Here is an 18,516-nt window from a genome sequence, read left to right on the forward strand (position 1 = left end):
GGGGAGGGCGGGGTATACGGTAAATAAAATTTATTATTATTATATTTTCACTGCAAGGTTTCAGGCGTAGATAATATGGCGCAGATAATCTCAGAGTGTCTCTGAGATGATTTTCTAGCCGGGAATCCCATTTCATTTACAGCTTTCTCTAATATAATTAGGTCAACGTGCTGGAGCGTGGGTATCACCTTGAGCAATAGGTGTGGGATTAGACAAGACGGGGCGTGGAGGGGGGGGGAGTGCAGAGAGAAACATACACAACAGAACACACCTATAAAGCAGTGCGAACGACTACGATAAGGTGGTTCAGCTCGCTCTAGACCAACGCAGAGTTCCTTTAGTGTCGCCTGAAAAGCTGCAGGGAAATGGTCGATGCAAGCACTGCATTTACTCTCCTCCTCCTGCTGTACTTGGCTGTACAGCTGGTCAAACTGCAAAGGAAGAAAAAGCAATTTCCACCCGGACCAACCCCTCTCCCCATTATTGGAAGTTTATGGCAGCTGAAATTTGTAAAAATGCATCGGGATACCCTCATGGAGGTATTTCTTTCTTCTTCTTTTTTTCCTAACATTTTTTTTTTAAAAAAAAAATTTGAACAAAACTTTTATCGATAAAAACAAAACAAAAGCATACATTCTTAAACAGATCCGAGCGGGCAGCCGTGTTGGTCTGAAGCAACGGAACAAAGCAGGAGTCAAGTGGCGCCTTTAAGACCAACCGAGTTTTATTCAGAATGGAAGCTTTCGTGTGCTTAGAAGTACACTTCATCGGACAATATTGCGGAATGGCAAACAGTCCTCAATAGAGAGAGAGATTAAAAGAAGCACAATTTGTGGTCCGGCGATTGTTAGTTTATGTTAACTGGGCTGCATCAACGAGGGGGTAATATGAGTCAGAATAGCAGGTGGATGTCTATGAGAAGTGCCATAAATAAAAGTCTGTTGTGATGTTAGCACTGGGTTTAAAAGGAGGGCATTAGTTTCTCAAGAGGTTTAATTTAAACTTGCAACATCAATCCACTATTCTGACTTATATCGCCGCCTCGTCGAGGCGGCCCAGTTGACGTAAACTAACCATTGCCAGACCCCAAATCGTGCTGCTTTTAATCTGCTAACAAACATTTCCATGATTTGGCATACTAATTCACTGCCTGCTCTCTCTATATTAAGGACTGCTCGCCATTCCATACTTTTGTCTGATGAAGCGTGCTTGGAGGACACGAAAGCTTACGTTCTGAATAAAACTTCGTTGGTCTTAAAAGTGCGACTGGACTCTTACTTTGTTTTAATACATTGTTAAAAATAGATCAAGCTGGAATATACAGGATTTTTTAGGTAAAATATTTTCCTTAGTGAGATAAGTGACGACAGGAAACCAAGGTACCACCCCCCCTTTTTTCATAAACTGTGGGAGAAGTCTGAGAGGATGAATAAGCCAGTTTAATTGAAATAAAATAGTCTCATATTTTGGTCTTCCGGTGTGGCAGAGACGGAGGATGTTTGTCCTTCGACTTTAAAGCCAGTTCTGTTTTTGCAACCGATAACAAAATTGATACAATGTCCTTTTCCCTGTTCTCAATAGCTGAGCCATTCCAGCAATCTAATAATATAACCACCAGGTCAATAGTTTTCTAACACTTGAATCAGTTGATTTTTAGGCCAGAAACAGTTGATGCGTTCACACTACGCTAAACAATGTGTTTTACATCCGGATTTTTTACTGTGTAAGCATACCAAAGATCCGAATGTATCTTTATCTAAATCTAAATCTTAAATTAAATCTTGGGGGAAAGCCAACAGGAGATGAAATGTCTCTGGTTCGGGAGGACTCATCTCAAAGAGATGAAGGGGTTGGCTGCTATTTTTCTACCGGGTAACGGACCAGAGTTGTCCACTGTGATGGTGACAAACAGTATGGACTGTCTGCCAGAGTCTCGAGGCGGCAGGAGGAAGGTGGCGGGCCTAGCTTGCCTGGGAAATTATAGATGTTTGCATGCAAATGCTAGAAGTGTTCGAAGTAAAATTGGTGAACTGGAATGTTTAGTGTTGTAGCTGGGATTCTTGGCCCCATCTGTTCCCCTGGAGATCCAACAACAGGGCACAGAGGCTGAGCCCTTCCCCTGATGTTTCCTCCATGCACTGGTATTCAGGTTTACTGCCTCCTGAGCACGGAAGTTACATTTATTCACCATGGCTAGTATCCCTTCATAGACTTATCCTCTATGAATCTATCTAACCCCCCTTTTAAAGCCATCTATGCCTGTGGCCACCATTACATCCCCTGGCAACAAGTCCCACATTTTAATCTCTCACTATGTAAAGAAGTACTTCCTTCCTTCTGTCTGCCCTGACTCTACTGCTATACTATTCTACGTCCCTCCTTATCACTAGAGAGAGGCAAAGCTTACTGTTCACCAAAATGACTAGTCAGCAGGGCTTTTTTTTAAAGGAAAAGCCCAACAGGAACTCATTTGCATATTAGGCCACACTCCCTGACATCACCATAGTTTCACGCAGGACTTTTTTTGTAAGGAAAGCCCAACAGGAACTCATTTGCCTATTAGGCCACACCCCTGACATAACCATAGTCTCACACAGGACTTTTTCCAAGGAAAGCCCAACAGGAACTCATTTGCATATTAGGCCACACCCCCTGACACAACCATAGTCTCACACAGGACTTTTTTGCAAGGAAAGCCCAACAGGAACTCATTTGCATATTAGGCCACACCCCCTGACATCACCATAGTTTAACACAGGACTTTTTTGTAGGGAAAGCCCAGTACGAACTGATTTGCATAATAGGCCACACCCCTGACATAACCATAGTCTCACACAGGACTTTTTTTCAAGGAAAGTCCAACAGGAACTCATTTGCATATTAGGCCACACCCCCTGACATAACCATAGTCTCACACAGGACCTTTTTTGCAAGGAAAGCCCAACAGGAACTCATTTGCATATTAGGCCACACCCTGGCATCACCATAGTTTAACACAGGACTTTTTTGTAGGGAAAGCCCAGTACGAACTGATTTGCATAATAGGCCACACACCCCTGACATCACCATTGTTTCACACAGTACTTTTTTGTAGGAATCATAGAATCATAGAGTTGGAAGGGACCTCTAGGGTCATTTAGTCCAACCCCCTGCACAATGCAGGAAACTGACAAACACCTCCCCCTAAATTCACAGGATCTTCATTGCTGAGGACCCAGCAAAGCACAGCGGGAACTCATTTGCATATTAGGCCTCACCCTCTGACACCAAGTGGATGTTGCTGGGAGGTCTGCTCGCCTCCCGCCACCCTTTGTCCCTGACCACGAAGACAGGAGGAAAACCACTGTAAGGCAACCCCTGAACTCCAGTGCTGGCAAGGCATAAGGTCATAATCGACATTGCCGAAAGATCTAAAAACAGTAAAAGTACTTACCTGCCTTGATCCAGATCTAGTGCTGGCTGGCTTGGTGTCGGGGGTGTGGCCCAATATGCAAATGACTGCCCGCTGGGCTTTTCCTACAAAAAAGCCCTAGGGAGCATACTATTCGTAGCAAAACATTTACTGGTAATTAAACGGAGCAGGGGATAATATAGGGTTGTTCTCTCGGATAATATAGGGTTGTTCTCCCAGTCACTGTTCTCTCGGAACTCTCTCCGCCCCAGCTGCCTCATATATATATATATATATATATATATATATATATATATATATATATATATATATATATATATATATATCCAGGGAACTGGGCAATGGAAGCTCTGGCTCTTTCCTTCCTTCTCCAGGGGACTGGAGGAGAGGGGAGGAGTGTAAGCCAATAGAAGGGAGAGAGGCTTGGCTTAGTAGCTCTGCTGTGTGATTGAAAGAGCCTGGAAAAACTAACTCAGCCTCCGCCCCCTTCCTCCCCAAGGGAGGCGCCTCAGCCAATGGAGAAAATAGAGGTTTTTCTCCGTAGTTCCTGTGCAAGCCTGGCAAAGCAAGCTGTGATACAGAAGGAAGCAAGAGAGAGGGAGAAGGAAGCAGATGACGGCCAGTTTTAGATACTGAAAAGGTGCTGAAATTTATAGAGGCTCCCGCTGCCTGGAGAGGGTCACAGCCGGCTGACAACAGGCAGCCTGCAGAGTCTGCTTCACAGGGTCCTAGCGCTACTCCCAGGGGCTGTTAATGTAGTGCCGGAGCACTTATCTTCTTGCTAGAGGCTGTGACGCCAGACCTTCATCGAGAACCCATTCTGTAATGTATTTCAACGCAGCCCAGGCGACCGCCATTGCTGGCTCCAGTTACATCCAGTGGGAATTCCTAGCTGCTCCACTGCAGACACATGCTTTTGCAAGCCCAACTGCCCTCCCGTTGCCACCTATTCCCAGCTCCCCCCCACGGCAGAGCAGGTAGGGCAGCCTGCATCCCCCCCTCCCCCGCAGTGAGGTGTTGTTGGGCACATGCATGGTAGCGGCGGAGGTGCCCCTGAGGAGAGCTGCCATGGCGCGGCTGGAGTGAGCGGCAGGCCGGGGAAGTCGAGGACGGGACGAGGGGGAAATCAAATCCCCCAGAAGTGGCAGCTGCCGCTGCTCCCCCCTCCCCTGCAGAAGGGTGCTGGAGAGGAGAGCAACAGGGAGGGAAGAGAAGGGGCTTCTCTTCCTCCCTGCCACTCTCATCGCCGCCGCCTTCCCTCTTCTGCCACTCAAATAGATTGTGAGGCGGGCTTCCCCCGTGGCTTAAAGGGCCCGCCGATCAGCTGATCGGTGGGCGGCTCTTTTAATTGGAGGGGGAGTAGGGTTGCCAAGTCCAATGCAAGAAATATGTGGGGACTTTGGGGGTGGAGCCAGGAGACTTTGGGGGTGGAGCCAGGAGACATTGGAGGCGGAGCCAGGAGCAAGGGTGTGACTAGCATAAATGAACTCCAAGGGAGTTCTGGCCATCACATTTAAAGGGAGGGCACACCTTTTCAATTCCTTCTTTCCATAGGAAATAATGAAGGATAGGGGCACCTTCTTTTGGGGCTCATAGAATTGGACCCCCTGGTCCAAACTTTTTGAAACTTGGGGGGTATTTTGGGGAGAGGCACTAGAGGCTATACTGAAAATTTGGTGCCTCTACCCCAAAAAACAGCCCCCCAGAGCCCCAGAAACCCGCAGATCAATTCTCCATGATTTTCTGTGGGAATAAATCTCCATAGGGAATAACAGAGTTCCCAGCAGACATTTCCCTCCCCTCCCCCCGCTTTCTGATGACCCTGAAGCGGGGGGAGGGTCTCCAAACCGGGGGATCCCCTGCCCCCACCTGGGGATTGGCAACCCTAAGGGGGAGGCTGGGGACTGCTTCTGCCCCCTGCCCTGCACTCGAGATACAGCAAAGGCCCGGGGGCTGGTTGGGGCCCCCGAGTCAGGGAGCCTCACCCAGAAGTCGGGGGGCTGTGCCCCCACAGGCCCCCTAGTAGCTACGGGCCTGACTCAGCCTGAGCCAAGATATCACAGCTTGTAATGCCAGGTCTAAGTTGTCTGGGATGCAGCCAGATCGGCCACCCATCAATAGATAGAACTGGGTGTCATCCGCATGTTGGTGACACCCCAGCCCATACCTCCTGACGATCTGGGCAAGGGGGCGCCTGTAGATGTTAAATAACGTCGGGGACAGAACTGCCCCTTGTGGCACATCACATACGAGTGGGTGCCTCCGGGACGATTCTTCCCCTATCACTACCCTTTGTCCCCAACCTTGGAGGAAAGAGGCCAGCCATTGCAAGGCAGACCCCCGAATCCCCACGTCGTCGGCGAGGTGTCTGGCCAGTAGCTGGTGGTCAACTGTATCAAATGCGGCTGACAGATCTAATAACAACAGCACCGCTGAGCTGCCAGATGACAGCCAGATGTCACAGGAGGTCATCCATCTCCGTCCCATTGACCTGGATGAAAGCCGGACTGGAACGGATCCAGAGCAGAAGTGTCATCCCTTGTAACTGAGTTGCCACAGCCCGCTCTATAAGCTTACTCCAAAAAAGTGTAGGTTTGACACCGGGCTCGATAGTTCGCCAATTTGGCCGGAGGGTCTGCAGTAGACTTTTTAAAGAGGGGGCGTAACCACAGCCTCTTTCAGAGGTTGTGGGAAAGATCCTCTCTAAAAGGGTTCAGAAGTACCTGAAGATCTGAGGGTGAAGCAGGCTTCATTTTGAGCAGGAGCTCATACGAGCGGAGCTCCAGGAGCTCTAAATTTTACCGTGCTCTTTCTTTCTTACCCCCCTTCCCCAAATATTTGCTTCTGGGCTCCATTGTTCAACCCCCCCCCCCCCCCTGTGAGAATTTGGCTGGACTCTAAGATTTGACAAATTTGCTCATACTATTCCCCACAAAAAAAAAAAAAAAGGAGGAATAACCAAAACATATCAAGCAGACAGGTGGAAATCTTCCTCATGCCACTGTGGCCACAGAGGAGAAAGAAATTGAAAAAGTACGATGGGAGTAAGGCTTTATGACGACGATTCTAATTCAAGGAGCATTTTAAGGTAGATGCTGAGCGGATATAATTTAGTACACCTTCTGGTGTGTCAGGAGTGTGTGGCCGATGCAAATAAATTACGCAAATGAGTTGTGCTAATGAGCTCCTGCACCTCTTTTTCTACCAAATGACCCCTGGGGTGGAGCCTGGAAGGGTGGGATTTAGGCAGGAGAGAAACATTAGTAGGGTATAATGCCATGCAGTCCACCTTCCAAAGCAGCTGTATTTCTCCAGAGCTAGTTTGGTGTAGTGGTTAAGTGTGCGGACTCTTATCTGGAAGAACCGGGTTTGATTCCCCACTCCTCCACTTGCAGCTGCTGGAATGGCCTTGGGTCAGCCATAGCCCTGGCAGAGGTTGTCCTTGAAAGGGCAGCTTCTGGGAGAGCTCTCTCAGCCCCACCCACCTCACAGGGTGTCTGTTGTGGGGGAGGAAGATAGAGGAGATTATGAGCTGCCCTGAGACTCTGAGATTCGGAGTGGAAGGCGGGATATAAATCCAATATCATCATCACCTTCTTCTTCTTCTTCTTCTTCTTCTTCTTCTTCTTCTTCTTCTTCTTCTTCTTCTTCTTCTTCTTCTTCTTCTTCTTCTTCTTCTTCTTCTTCTTCTTCTTCTTCTTCTTCTTCTTTATAATAAGCAAATAATAATCAGTGTTTTATATTGTCTGGAGATCACCTGTAATTCCAGGAGATTTCTGTCCCCTACCTGCAGTTTGGCAACCTTACTTGAGCATGGCAACTTTCCCAGCCAGAATTCACGTGTCTCATCTAGATTTAGTTTTTGCCCTCAGCTAATTGCCTGCAACTTCAAGATTAGCGTCTGGCAAGTCCCCAGTCGGCTCCAGGAAGCTGGCATGGAGGAAATACAAGCAGTGCCGATGGCAATCAGCCCCAAAGCTCCACACTGTCTTAATCAGCAGCTTGAGAAAGCAGAGGCAAAAAGAACAGAATGCCCCTTTTTAGATCCCAAGGTGCTGACTCTGCAGCTCCAATGGAAATTCTCTGAGTCTCTTGACTGTCTGGACCTAGGGCGGCCAAACTTGATTAACATAAGAGCCACATAGAATAAAAGAGCCCTGTGGTGCAGAGTGGTAAAGCTGCAGTATTGCAGTCGGAAGGAACCTCTGCTCATGACCTGAGTTCGATTCCAGCGGAAGCTGGTTCAGGTAGCCTGCTCGAGGTTGACTCAGCCTTCTATCCTTCTGAGGTCGGTCAAATGAGTACCCAGCTTACTGGGGGGGGGGGGGAAGTGTAATGATCGGGGAAGGTAATGGCAAACCACCCCATAAAAAGGTCTGCCGTGAAAATGTTGTGAAAGCAGCATCACCCCAGAGTCGAAAACGACTGGTGCTTGCACAGGGGACCTTTCCTTTTCCGCATAGAATAAACGTCTGAGGTTTGAGAGACACAAGACATGAATGTCAGATGTTTGAGAGGAAGGAAGGAAGGAAGGAAGGAAGGAAGGAAGGAAGGAAGGAAGGAAGGAAGGAAGGAAGGAAGGAAGGAAGGAAGGAAGGAAGGAAGGAAGGAAGGAAGGAAGGAAGGAAGGAAGGAAGGAAGGAAGGGGGAGAGATGGAAAGAAAGCAACTTCAACTTTAAATGCGTTCTTCAAGCCAAGTCAGCCAGCAGCTTGGAGAAATGATTTAAAGAGACAAATGCCTTCTCCAAGCCACCTGATGGGGTGGGGGCTTCGAGAGCCGCACAATATGTGTGAAAGACCCTCATGCGGCTCCCGAACCACAGTTTGGCCACTCCTGGTCTGCACAAAGAAAGAACAAAACTCTGGAAGGATTCCTGATTCCTATCATGACTCCAAAAGAGTTGCCAGGTGCCCCCGGCTACTGGCAGGGGATGTGGTGTGTGTTTGTGTGTGTGGTTAGGGCTGCCAAGTTGGGAAACTCTTAGAGATTTGGGGATGGAGCCCCGGGGAGGACAAAGCCTCAGTATGGTACGATCCCCTAGAGTCCACCCCCCCCCCCCGAAAAAGCAGCCATTTTCTCCAGGGGAACTGATGTCTGTATAGGGTTGCCAGGTCCAATTCAGACAGTTTATTTACGGTCACAGACCAATTAAAATACAAGGGTTTAAAAGCTTCAACACAAAAGATAAAGAAGAAGATGAAGAAGATATTGGATTTATATCCCGCCCTCCACTCCGAAGAGTCTCAGAGCGGCTCACAATCTCCTTTACCTTCCTCCCCCCCAACAGACACCCTGTGAGGTGGGTGGGGCTGGAGAGGGCTCTCCCAGCAGCTGCCCTTTCAAGGACAACCTCTGCCAGGGCTATGGCTGACCCAAGGCCATTCCAGCAGCTGCAAGTGGAGGAGTGGGGAATCAAACCTTGTTCTTCCAGATAAGAGTCCGCACACTTAACCACTACACCAAACTGGCCATAGCAAGTATTAGGATAGACCATCGTCTTAATACATTCAGTATAAGAGTTATATCAAGACACTAATGAAGACACTAATGAAGACAGAACATCTTAAAACTGAGAAGCAATAAAACGAGTCTTTCGGATGCTATAGCAGGCAGCGCAGAACCTGGAAACAGCTTCGGAAATGAGCTGGCTTTCATATGGAAGCACACGATTAAGACATTCTGATTCCAGTAGCCCAGAATTTGCCCTTAATATAACCTCTATCTATGTCACATGGGAATCTTTATGCCAGGAACACCTAAGAATGATGTGCGTAGTGGATTCAACTGCCCCAAAGCCACAGTGGCAAAGCCTTTGCGCAAAAGGGATCCCCTTGTACCTTCCCTCAAGAACCGCTGAGGGAAGCAGTGAGGTGGATTCAGAAGTACCTAACTGTGGTGGATTCAGGTTTCTGTTACAGGATCATGGGAAAAGAAGATTTCTCAAGCTCATCATGCCTGTGACTTCTGAGTGACACTCTGGTATTTGAGTAAAAAAAACTTCTGTGGTAAAGCCAGCTTCCACCATCGAGTTTTTGCCCAAATACCAGAGTGTCACCTGGAAGTTGCTGGCATGATGACATAATTTCCTGTGAAAAGTGCATTATTTGTGGATTGTGTTCAGTGTGGTGAAGTTGTATAGGGTTTTTTTTAAAAAAACATCTGATAGGTTTATTTTAAAAACTCCAAGTTATGCAGAACTTTGTTGGATGAAGTGGTCTCAAGTAGATTAATTCCACACATAACAAAATCCTACTGTGCATAAAGTAATATGGTATATATAACTTTGTAGAACACCTTATTTAGCATTTAAGATAACGTCCAGTTCGCCAATCAATCGACAGATAAATAAATAAATAAAAACATATATAAATAAATATCTTATTAAGGATAAATTAACTGATAATTGGGCTGGAATTTTCAACTCTTAAAATAATAATAATAATAATAATAATAATAAATTTTATTTATATCCCGCCCTCCCCGCCGATGCAGGCTCAATGCCTTGCTCCATCCCGAGCCAAATGAAAGCGACTACTTAAATAAAAAGAGAAAGAGGGGATAGTATAAGTTAGAAAGAATTATAGTGAGAGAAATTGAATGTAAGTTGTGTTAATAGGTAAGATGTCTTTAGATTCAGTATATTCCAGAAATGGAAGTCGTTTTTCTTCAAAAGATGTGGCCTTGGGGTAAAGTTGTATAGGTTTGAAGGAAAACACAAGTTGTATAATTCTAGAGAAAATTAGTCCAGGGTTATTGGTACGGGTACCAGGTCCAGGAAGATGGAGGGAGGGACTTACCAGTAGAAAGAAAAAAGCCCAGGCCACATCGCTGGCATCATGCAGGAAATGATGTCACCGTGCATGTGACTTTTGAGTGACTCTCTGGTATTTAAGTAAAAAAACTTCTGTGATAAAGCCAGCTTCCACCATCGAGTTTTCGTCCAAATACTAGAGTGTCACCTGGAAGTTGCTGGCATGATGACATCATTTCCTGTGAAATACCAGCAATGTGAACTAGGCCTTCTTGTTTCTTCCCGTAAGTCCCCCTGCTGGCTAGCTGATCACCTGTTGGAGGGCAAGACCTAGCGGCAGGGAAACCCTGCCTCCACAGAGGGGTCTGGTAAACCAACGGGTTGGCGCTAACTGCTATGTTCCTCCTTGCATTTTTCCTACAGGAAGCAAAAACCTTTGGGGATATCTATACTTTGTGGCTTGGTCCATTCCCTTTGATTGTACTGAATGGATACCAAGGAGTGAAGGACGGTCTCGCTACCCACCCTGAAGATTTTGCTGCCCGGCCAATAACCCCTTTCTTTCGAAATATGGGGAAAAAAAAGGGGTAAGACTATCCTGATACCAACTCTATAGCTAATTTAGACTGCATTTCTAACAGTTATTATAAAACACGGCTATTTATCATTTGTTCTACCCACTGGTAAACTCCGAAGGGGTGAACGCTGTATAAACCTGTGAATTGGGGGAGGTGGGGTTTTTGGAGTTTATCAAGTATTTCTGTCCAATAATATGCTCTTTATATATGTTGCTGGAGTGCAAGGAATATTGCAAAGAGCAGCGTTTCCTCTAAGCTGAGTTAGAAGAAGCGGAGAAAGGGTGGCGTGGGCTTCTCCAGGGGTTAATGAGGGCTGCTGGGGGTCGGGGCATAGACTTTTTAATTTCCCGGGGTGTGTGTGTGTGTGCTGGGGCCCAACCAGAGGCATTTGATCCAGTGACATCATAGGGAGGAGCCAGTGACATCACAGGGAGGTGTGGGGGCAGGGATTATCACTACCTATGAATTTATGGAGAAGCTCCCTCTCCATAAATTTAGGGCGCACCCCCCCCCCCGCAAACAATGCCCATGGACTGGGCCAAACCCAGGAAAAGGTGGGAGTTGGCCAGTGGTTATAGTGGTATCGCAGATGTCTCTTGCTGTGTCCTGTTTTTGAAATTCACCTTTAGAATCGTCACTTTCAGATCTGCAAATAATATACATCTCATGTGCTCATAGAATTGGTCCAACGTTTTTGAAACTTGGATGGTGTTTTGAAGAGGCCCCGGATGCTGTGCTGAAGATTTGGTGCCTCTACCTCAAAAACCGGCCCCTCCAGAGCTCCAGATACCCACAGATCAATTCGCCATTATACCCTAAGGGAATCGATCTCCATAGGGAATAATGGAGTGTCCAACAGACATTTCCCTTCCTCCCACTGCCTTCTGATGACCCTGAAGCAGGGGGAGGGCCTCCAAACTGAGGGATCCCCTCCCCGCAACTGGGGATTGGCAGCCCTACGCCTAGGTGGGGAACACTTGTCAATACACACCTATTTGACCAAATCTTTAAGAGTGTGGTCGTTTTGAGAAGGAAAAAAAAAAGGCTTGCTGCGGCCATTAATTTTCAAAGGGATCTGGTTCAGCATCCACTTAAATGAATAAAATAGGAGTCAAGTTGTACCTTTAAGACCAACTTAAGTTTTATTTAGAACGTCAGTTTTATTTAGAACGTATACTCTTCTCATCCAGCCATCAGACCACTGGGTTGTCCTTGTCTTCTTCTTCTCCTTCTCCACCTCCACCTCCTCCTTCTTCTTCTCCTTCCTTCCTGTCGTGCGGCTCTCAAACATCTGACATTCACGTAATGTGACTTTCAAACATCTGATGCTTATTCTGTATGGCTCTTACGTTAAGCAAGTTTGGCCACCCCTGCTCTGGATGGATGCACCCACCTGGACTGTGCTGAAATGGACCATCGGAACACTGGGACCTTGTCACTGTGGAGGATTGTCTAATTTCAACTGTATGACAGGGTTGTTCATATGCATAAGAAACCCTAAGTAAGAAAACTTTAAATAAGAGTGTGTGGCAAGGAGTGGTTGTAGGCTGTTTGTGAGTGGTTGTGGCTTCTCTTGTGTCTTCCTGTTTTTGTCATTATTTCTGGCCGAACCCCCTCTCCTTTTTTGCTTATCTCTGTGCAGAGGCAGGCAACAGCAAATCCCCTCTGTTCATCACTTGCCTTGAAAACTCTATAGGGTCACCAGGGCTTTTTTGGTTGCAGGAACTCCTTTGCATATTAGGCCACACACCCTGGGTGTAGCCAATCCTCCAAGAGCTTACAGGGCTCTTCGTAGAGGATCCATCAGTGATTAGGTCTATCAGTGGCTATAAGCCACAGTGTGTGTCTGTGTGTGTATAGATAGATATATATTTTGGCCACTGTGTGATACAGAGCATTGGACTGGATGAGCCATTGGCCTGATCCAACATGGCTTCTCTTATGTTCTTATGTGACACAGAGTGTAGGACTGGATGGGCCACTGGCCTGATCCAACATGGCTTCTCTTATGTTCTTATGTGACACAGAGTGTTGGACAGGATGGGCCATTGGCCTGATCCAGCATGGCTTCTCTTATGTTCTTATGTGACACAGAGTGTTGGACTGGATGGGCCATTGGCCTGATCCAACATGGCTTCTCTTATGTTCTTATGTGACACGGAGTGTTGGACTGGAGGGGCCATTGGCCTGATCCAGCATGGCTTCTCTTATGTTCTTATGTGACACGGAGTGTTGGACTGGATGGGCCATTGGCCTGATCCAGCATGGCTTCTCTTATGTTCTTATGTGACACGGAGTGTTGGACTGGATGGGCCATTGGCCTGATCCAACATGGCTTCTCTTATGTTCTTATGTGACACGGAGTGTTGGACTGGAGGGGCCATTGGCCTGATCCAGCATGGCTTCTCTTATGTTCTTATGTGACACGGAGTGTTGGACTGGATGGGCCATTGGCCTGATCCAGCATGGCTTCTCTTATGTTGTTATGTGACACGGAGTGTTGGACTGGCTGGGCCATTGGCCTGATCCAGCATGGCTTCTCTTATGTTCTTATGTGACACGGAGTGTTGGACTGGATGGGCCATTGGCCTGATCCAGCATGGCTTCTCTTATGTTCTTATGTGACACGGAGTGTTGGACTGGATGGGCCATTGGCCTGATCCAGCATGGCTTCTCTTATGTTCTTATGTGACACAGAGTGTTGGACTGGATGGGCCATTGGCCTGATCCAGCATGGCTTCTCTTATGTTCTTATGTTACACGGAGTGTTGGACTGGATGGGCCATTGGCCTGATCCAACATGGCTTCTCTTATGTGACACAGAGGGTGCGGTCACACATCATATTAAATGCATGTGTGTAGAGCTCAAATTTGAACAGCTGAATATTGATTCGATTCAGGGCCATTCAGACGAGCATCCAAGAATGCAACTAATTCTGTTGTTGAGCGTTCAGACATCCAATACTATCATGCTCTTTTCTTGGAGCATGCGTGATCAGGTGGTGATTTCTGGGAGGGGGGGGGGTCCATTGAACATGCGCCCAACTGTTTGGAGGTGGGAAATCAAACGTTATTTCAGAGGGGGGGGGAAGTTTCCAGAAATCCTCCACATTGGAAAAAAAGAGATTTTTTTCCTGTTCTAAATAGTGGGATAACGTTCCCCCCCGCCCCCGATCCTGTGTTGATTGGAGAAGCAGAAGTGTCACCTCAGATTCCCGGATGATCTGGCAATGCGCATGTCTGCTGGGGCTTTTTTTTTTTTTTTAAAGGTGAGAGGCAGTCCAAACATGAAAAAGCCGATCTTGTGCAGCTTTTTTGAAAAAGGACCGGACTTTCTGTGCTGTCAAATTAATGCGCCATTGAGGCGTAGCAAGCCGAGATGACCCTGGATGACACTCGATTGCCAGATGTGGATGTCTGAACGAACACATTTAATCCGTCAGTGAGACGGAGCTGTGTCGCCACTAATGGTACGTCTGGCAGCACCCAGAGTGTTGGACTGGATGGGCCACTGGCCTGATCCAACATGGCTTCTCTTATGTTCTTATGTGACACAGAGTGTTGGACTGGATGGGCCACTGGCCTGATCCAACAAGGCTTCTCTTATGTTCTTATGTGACACAGAGTGTTGGACTGGAGGGGCCATTGGCCTGATCCAACATGACTTCTCTTATGTTCTTCTGTGACTCAGAGTGTTGGACTGGATGGGCCACTGGCCTGATCCAACATGGCTTCTCTTATGTTCTTCTGTGACTCAGAGTGTTGGATTGGATGGGCCACTGGTCTGATCCAGCACGGCTTCTCTTATGTTCTCCAGGAGGATTGGCTACATCAGAGAGTATGTGGCCTAATATGCAAAGGAGATTCTGCTACAAAAAAAGCTCGGGGGGGGGGGGAGGTTCAGCATAAGCCAGCTGTGACTTCATGGCACATTTGGCCACCAAATTAAAATGACCACTAAAACACCAAACGACAATCTGCTGAAACACTCACATAACTACAAAACGGCCATAACATCGCAGCCTGATCACTGTCCTGCATGGACCTCTTTCAAATCGTCTGCAAATGCTTCTCAGAACAAAACTGGTATTTGGGTTTGTAAAAACAAAGGTGCTCAGGCGAAGCTGCCTTATGCTAACACTCCACGCACAACCCTTGCGCAGGGGTGGCCAAATTGTGGCTTGGTAGCCACATGTGGCTCTTTCACACATATTGTGTGGCTCTCGAAGCCCCTGATGCCCCGTTGGCCATCTTGGAAAAAGCATTTCTCTCTTTCAATCACTTTGCCAAGCCAGCCAGCAGCTTGGGGAATGCATTTAAAAGTGAAAGTTGCTTTCTTTCCACTCCCTCCCCTTCCCCATCTATTTGCCTTCCTTCCTGCTCTCAAACATCTGATGTTCATGTCCTGAGGGTCCCAAACATCTGGTATTTATTCCATGTGGCTCTTACGTTGGCCAAGTTTGGCCAGCCCTGCCAAACTGAGAGCCAGTTTGGTGTAGTGGTTAAGTGTGCGGACTCTTATCTGGAAGAACCGGGTTTGATTCCCCACTCCTCCACTTGCACCTGCTAGCATGGCCTTGGGTTAGCCATAGCTCTGGCAGAGGTTGTCCTTGAAAGGGCAGCTGCTGTGAGAGCCCTCTCCAGTCCCACCTACCTCACAGGATGTCTGTTGTGGGGGGAGAAGATATAGGAGATTGTAAGCCGCTCTGAGCCTCTGATTCGTTTTACAGGGCGGGATATAAATCCAATATCTTCATCTACCTCACAGGGTGTCTGTTGAGGGGGGAAGGTAAAGGAGATTGTGAGCTGCTCTGAGACTCTTCAGAGTGGAGGGCGAGATATAAATCCAATATCTTCATCTACATCACAGGGTGTCTGGGGGGGGGGGGAAGGTAAAGGAGATTGTGAGCCGCTCTGAGACTCTTCGGAGTGGAGGGCGGGATATAAATCCAATATCTTCCTCTACCTCACAGGGTGTCTGTTGTGGGGAGGGGGAAGGTAAAGGAGATTGTGAGCCGTTCTGAGACTCTTGAGTGGAGGACAGAATATAAATCCAACATCTTCATCTACCTCACAGGGTGTCTGTTGTGGGGAGGGGGAAGGTAAAGGAGATTGTGAGCCACTCTGAGACTCTTCGGAGTGGAGGGTGGGATATAAATCCAATATCTTCATCTACCTCACAGGGTGTCTGTTGGGGGGGGGGAAGGTAAAGGAGATATAAATCCAGTATCTTCATCTACCTCACAGGGTGTCTGTTGGGGGGGGAGGTAAAGGTGATTGTGAGCCGCTCTGAGACTCTGAGACTCTTCGAATCAAACCCAGTTCTCCCAGATAACAGTCCACGCACTTCACCACTACACCAAACTAGACTCACGTTGCTATGCTATTTGTCATATTAATTGCATTTTATAATTCTTCTTCTAAATCACTCAGTCGTTTTATTCTCATATATGTAATTATCTGAAATATCTTAATACAATCGTTTGAAACTTAAAAAACAAAACAAAAATCACATCACGATGCAACGTCACCCCAGAGTTGGAAACAGCCGGTGTTTGCCCAGGGGACTACCTTTACCTTTTACTCTCTCACATATCAGCCTTTTTTATTTTCCTAATATCTGATGCTCTCAGTGCACATCGACACCGTTGTGTCTGCAAAGGGCAACGGAGGTGTTTTGCAATTTCGGTGCGCACTAACACATACCCCCGAAAACCTGCTTTTCACGCTTGGTGAAGTTGCAAAACGCAGCGTTGTCGTCGTCGTACGAAATGATAATGCTATGTGCTGACTTCACCTTGCAAAACCCGCTCTTCCACTATGTGGGATAGGAGCAGGAAAAAATACACCCTAAACCCATCCATCTCCAAATATTGACTAAGTGCATAGGAAGAAACGGAAATCACTATATCAGAGAATTAAACTTTGTGGGTCTTCAAGGTGCCGCTGGATTCAGACTTTGTTTCATTTGGGGAGGGACGGTGGCTCAGTGGTAGAGCATCTGCTTGGGAAGCAGAAGGTCCCAGGTTCAATCCTGGCATCTCCAGCTAAATTACCAGGCAGGAGGTGATGGGAAAGACCTCAGCCTGAGACCCTGGGGAGCCATGAAGTGGGGCTGTAGCTCAGTGGTAGAGCATCTGCTTGGCACGCAGAAGGTCCCAGGTTCAATCCCCGGCATCTCCAGCTAAAAGGACCAGGCAGGAGGTGATGGGAAAGACCTCAGCCTGAGACCCTGGGGAGCCATGAAGTGGGGCTGTAGCTCAGTGGTAGAGCATCTGCTTGGCACGCAGAAGGTCCCAGGTTCAATCCCCGGCATCTCCAGCTAAATTACCAGGCAGGAGGTGATGGGAAAGACCTCAGCCTGAGACCCTGGGGAGCCATGAAGTGGGGCTGTAGCTCAGTGGTAGAGCGTCTGCTTGGCACGCAGAAGGTCCCAGGTTCAATCCCCGGCATCTCCAGCTAAAAGGACCAGGCAGGAGGTGATGGGAAAGACCTCAGCCTGAGAGCCGCTGCCAGTCTGAGTAGACAATACTGACTTTGATGGACCGAGGGTCTGATTCAGTATAAGGCAGCTTCATATGTTCATATGTTCACCTGCTACCTTATTGGGGAGGGATGGTGGCTCAGTGGTAGAGCATCTGCTTGGGAAGCAGAAGGTCCCAAGTTCAATCCCTGGCATCTCCAAAAAAGGGTCCAGGCAAATAGGTGTGGAAAACCTCAGCTTGAGATCCTGGAGAGCCGCTGCCAGTCTGAGAAGACAATACTGACTTTGATGGACCAAGGGTCTGATTCAGTATAAGGCAGCTTCATATGTTCATATGTTCACCTGCTACCTTATTGGGGAGGGATGGTGGCTCAGTGGTAGAGCATCTGCTTGGGAAGCAGAAGGTCCCAGGTTCAATCCCTGGCATCTCCAAAAAAGGGTCCAGGCAAATAGGTGTGGAAAACCTCAGCTTGACACCCTGGAGAGCCGCTGCCAGTCTGAGAAGACAATACTGACTTTGATGGACCAAGGGTCTGATTCAGTATAAGGCAGCTTCATATGTTCATATATTGCAGTTTGTGCTCTTGCAGCCGTTGTTATATTCTTATCTGCTGGAAAATTGGATTTTGCGATACAGATGTATTATTTCCACCCCCCTACCCCTGTAAATAATAAATATCCACAGTCGTTTGCTCCTGGTTTTGAAATGGCTGTAGGTATTATGCTGGCAACCGGAGAAACGTGGAAGACTCAGAGACGCTTTTCCATAATGATCCTAAAGTCCTTGGGCCTCGGGAGGAGAACCATGGAATTCCAGATTCAAGAGGAAGCCTGCCACCTAGTGGAATCCTTTATGAACATGAAAGGTATGGCAAATTTGGGGAAACGTAACACGTGGAATTCACTGCCTCAGGAGGCGGCGGCTGCAAGCAGTGGCAGCTTCAAGAAGGGACTGGATAAACATCTGGAGCAGAGGTCCATCATTCGCTATTAGCCGCAGCGTATTGTTGGAACTCTCTGTCTGGGGCAAGTGGTGCTCTGTATTCTTGGTGCTTGGGGGGGGGGCAACAGTGGGAGGGCTTCTAGTCTCCTGGCCCCACTAATGGACCTCCTGATGGCCCCTGAGTTTTTTGGCCACTGTGTGACACAGAGTGTTGGACTGGACGGACCATTGGCCTGATCCAACATGGCTTCTCTTATAAGCATAGCCAGCTTCAAGAGGGGATTGGATAAACATCTGGAGCAGAGGTCCATCAGTGGCTATTAGCCACAGGGCATAGATGGAACTC

General features: G+C 47.6%; 1 protein-coding gene across 2 annotated transcripts in view; it reads left to right on the top strand.

Annotated features, from left to right (window-relative positions):
- The first annotated feature begins 365 nt into the window (after positions 1 to 365).
- LOC132574443 (cytochrome P450 2J4-like) overlaps positions 366 to 18,516 on the top strand; it is a 42,687-nt gene continuing 24,536 nt past the window's right edge. Inside the window, exons 1-3 of one of the 2 annotated variants that reach the window (XM_060242797.1) lie at positions 366 to 539; positions 10,589 to 10,747; positions 17,940 to 18,093. In XM_060242797.1, coding sequence (XP_060098780.1) covers positions 366 to 539; positions 10,589 to 10,747; positions 17,940 to 18,093 — 487 coding nt within the window. Of the gene's footprint in view, positions 540 to 10,588; positions 10,753 to 17,939; positions 18,094 to 18,516 lie in introns of those variants that run through there. The other variant, XM_060242796.1, reaches the window with a different exon arrangement.

The sequence above is a fragment of the Heteronotia binoei genome, chromosome 6 (assembly GCF_032191835.1).
Source record: "Heteronotia binoei isolate CCM8104 ecotype False Entrance Well chromosome 6, APGP_CSIRO_Hbin_v1, whole genome shotgun sequence".
Classification (NCBI taxonomy): Eukaryota; Metazoa; Chordata; class Lepidosauria; order Squamata; family Gekkonidae; genus Heteronotia; species Heteronotia binoei.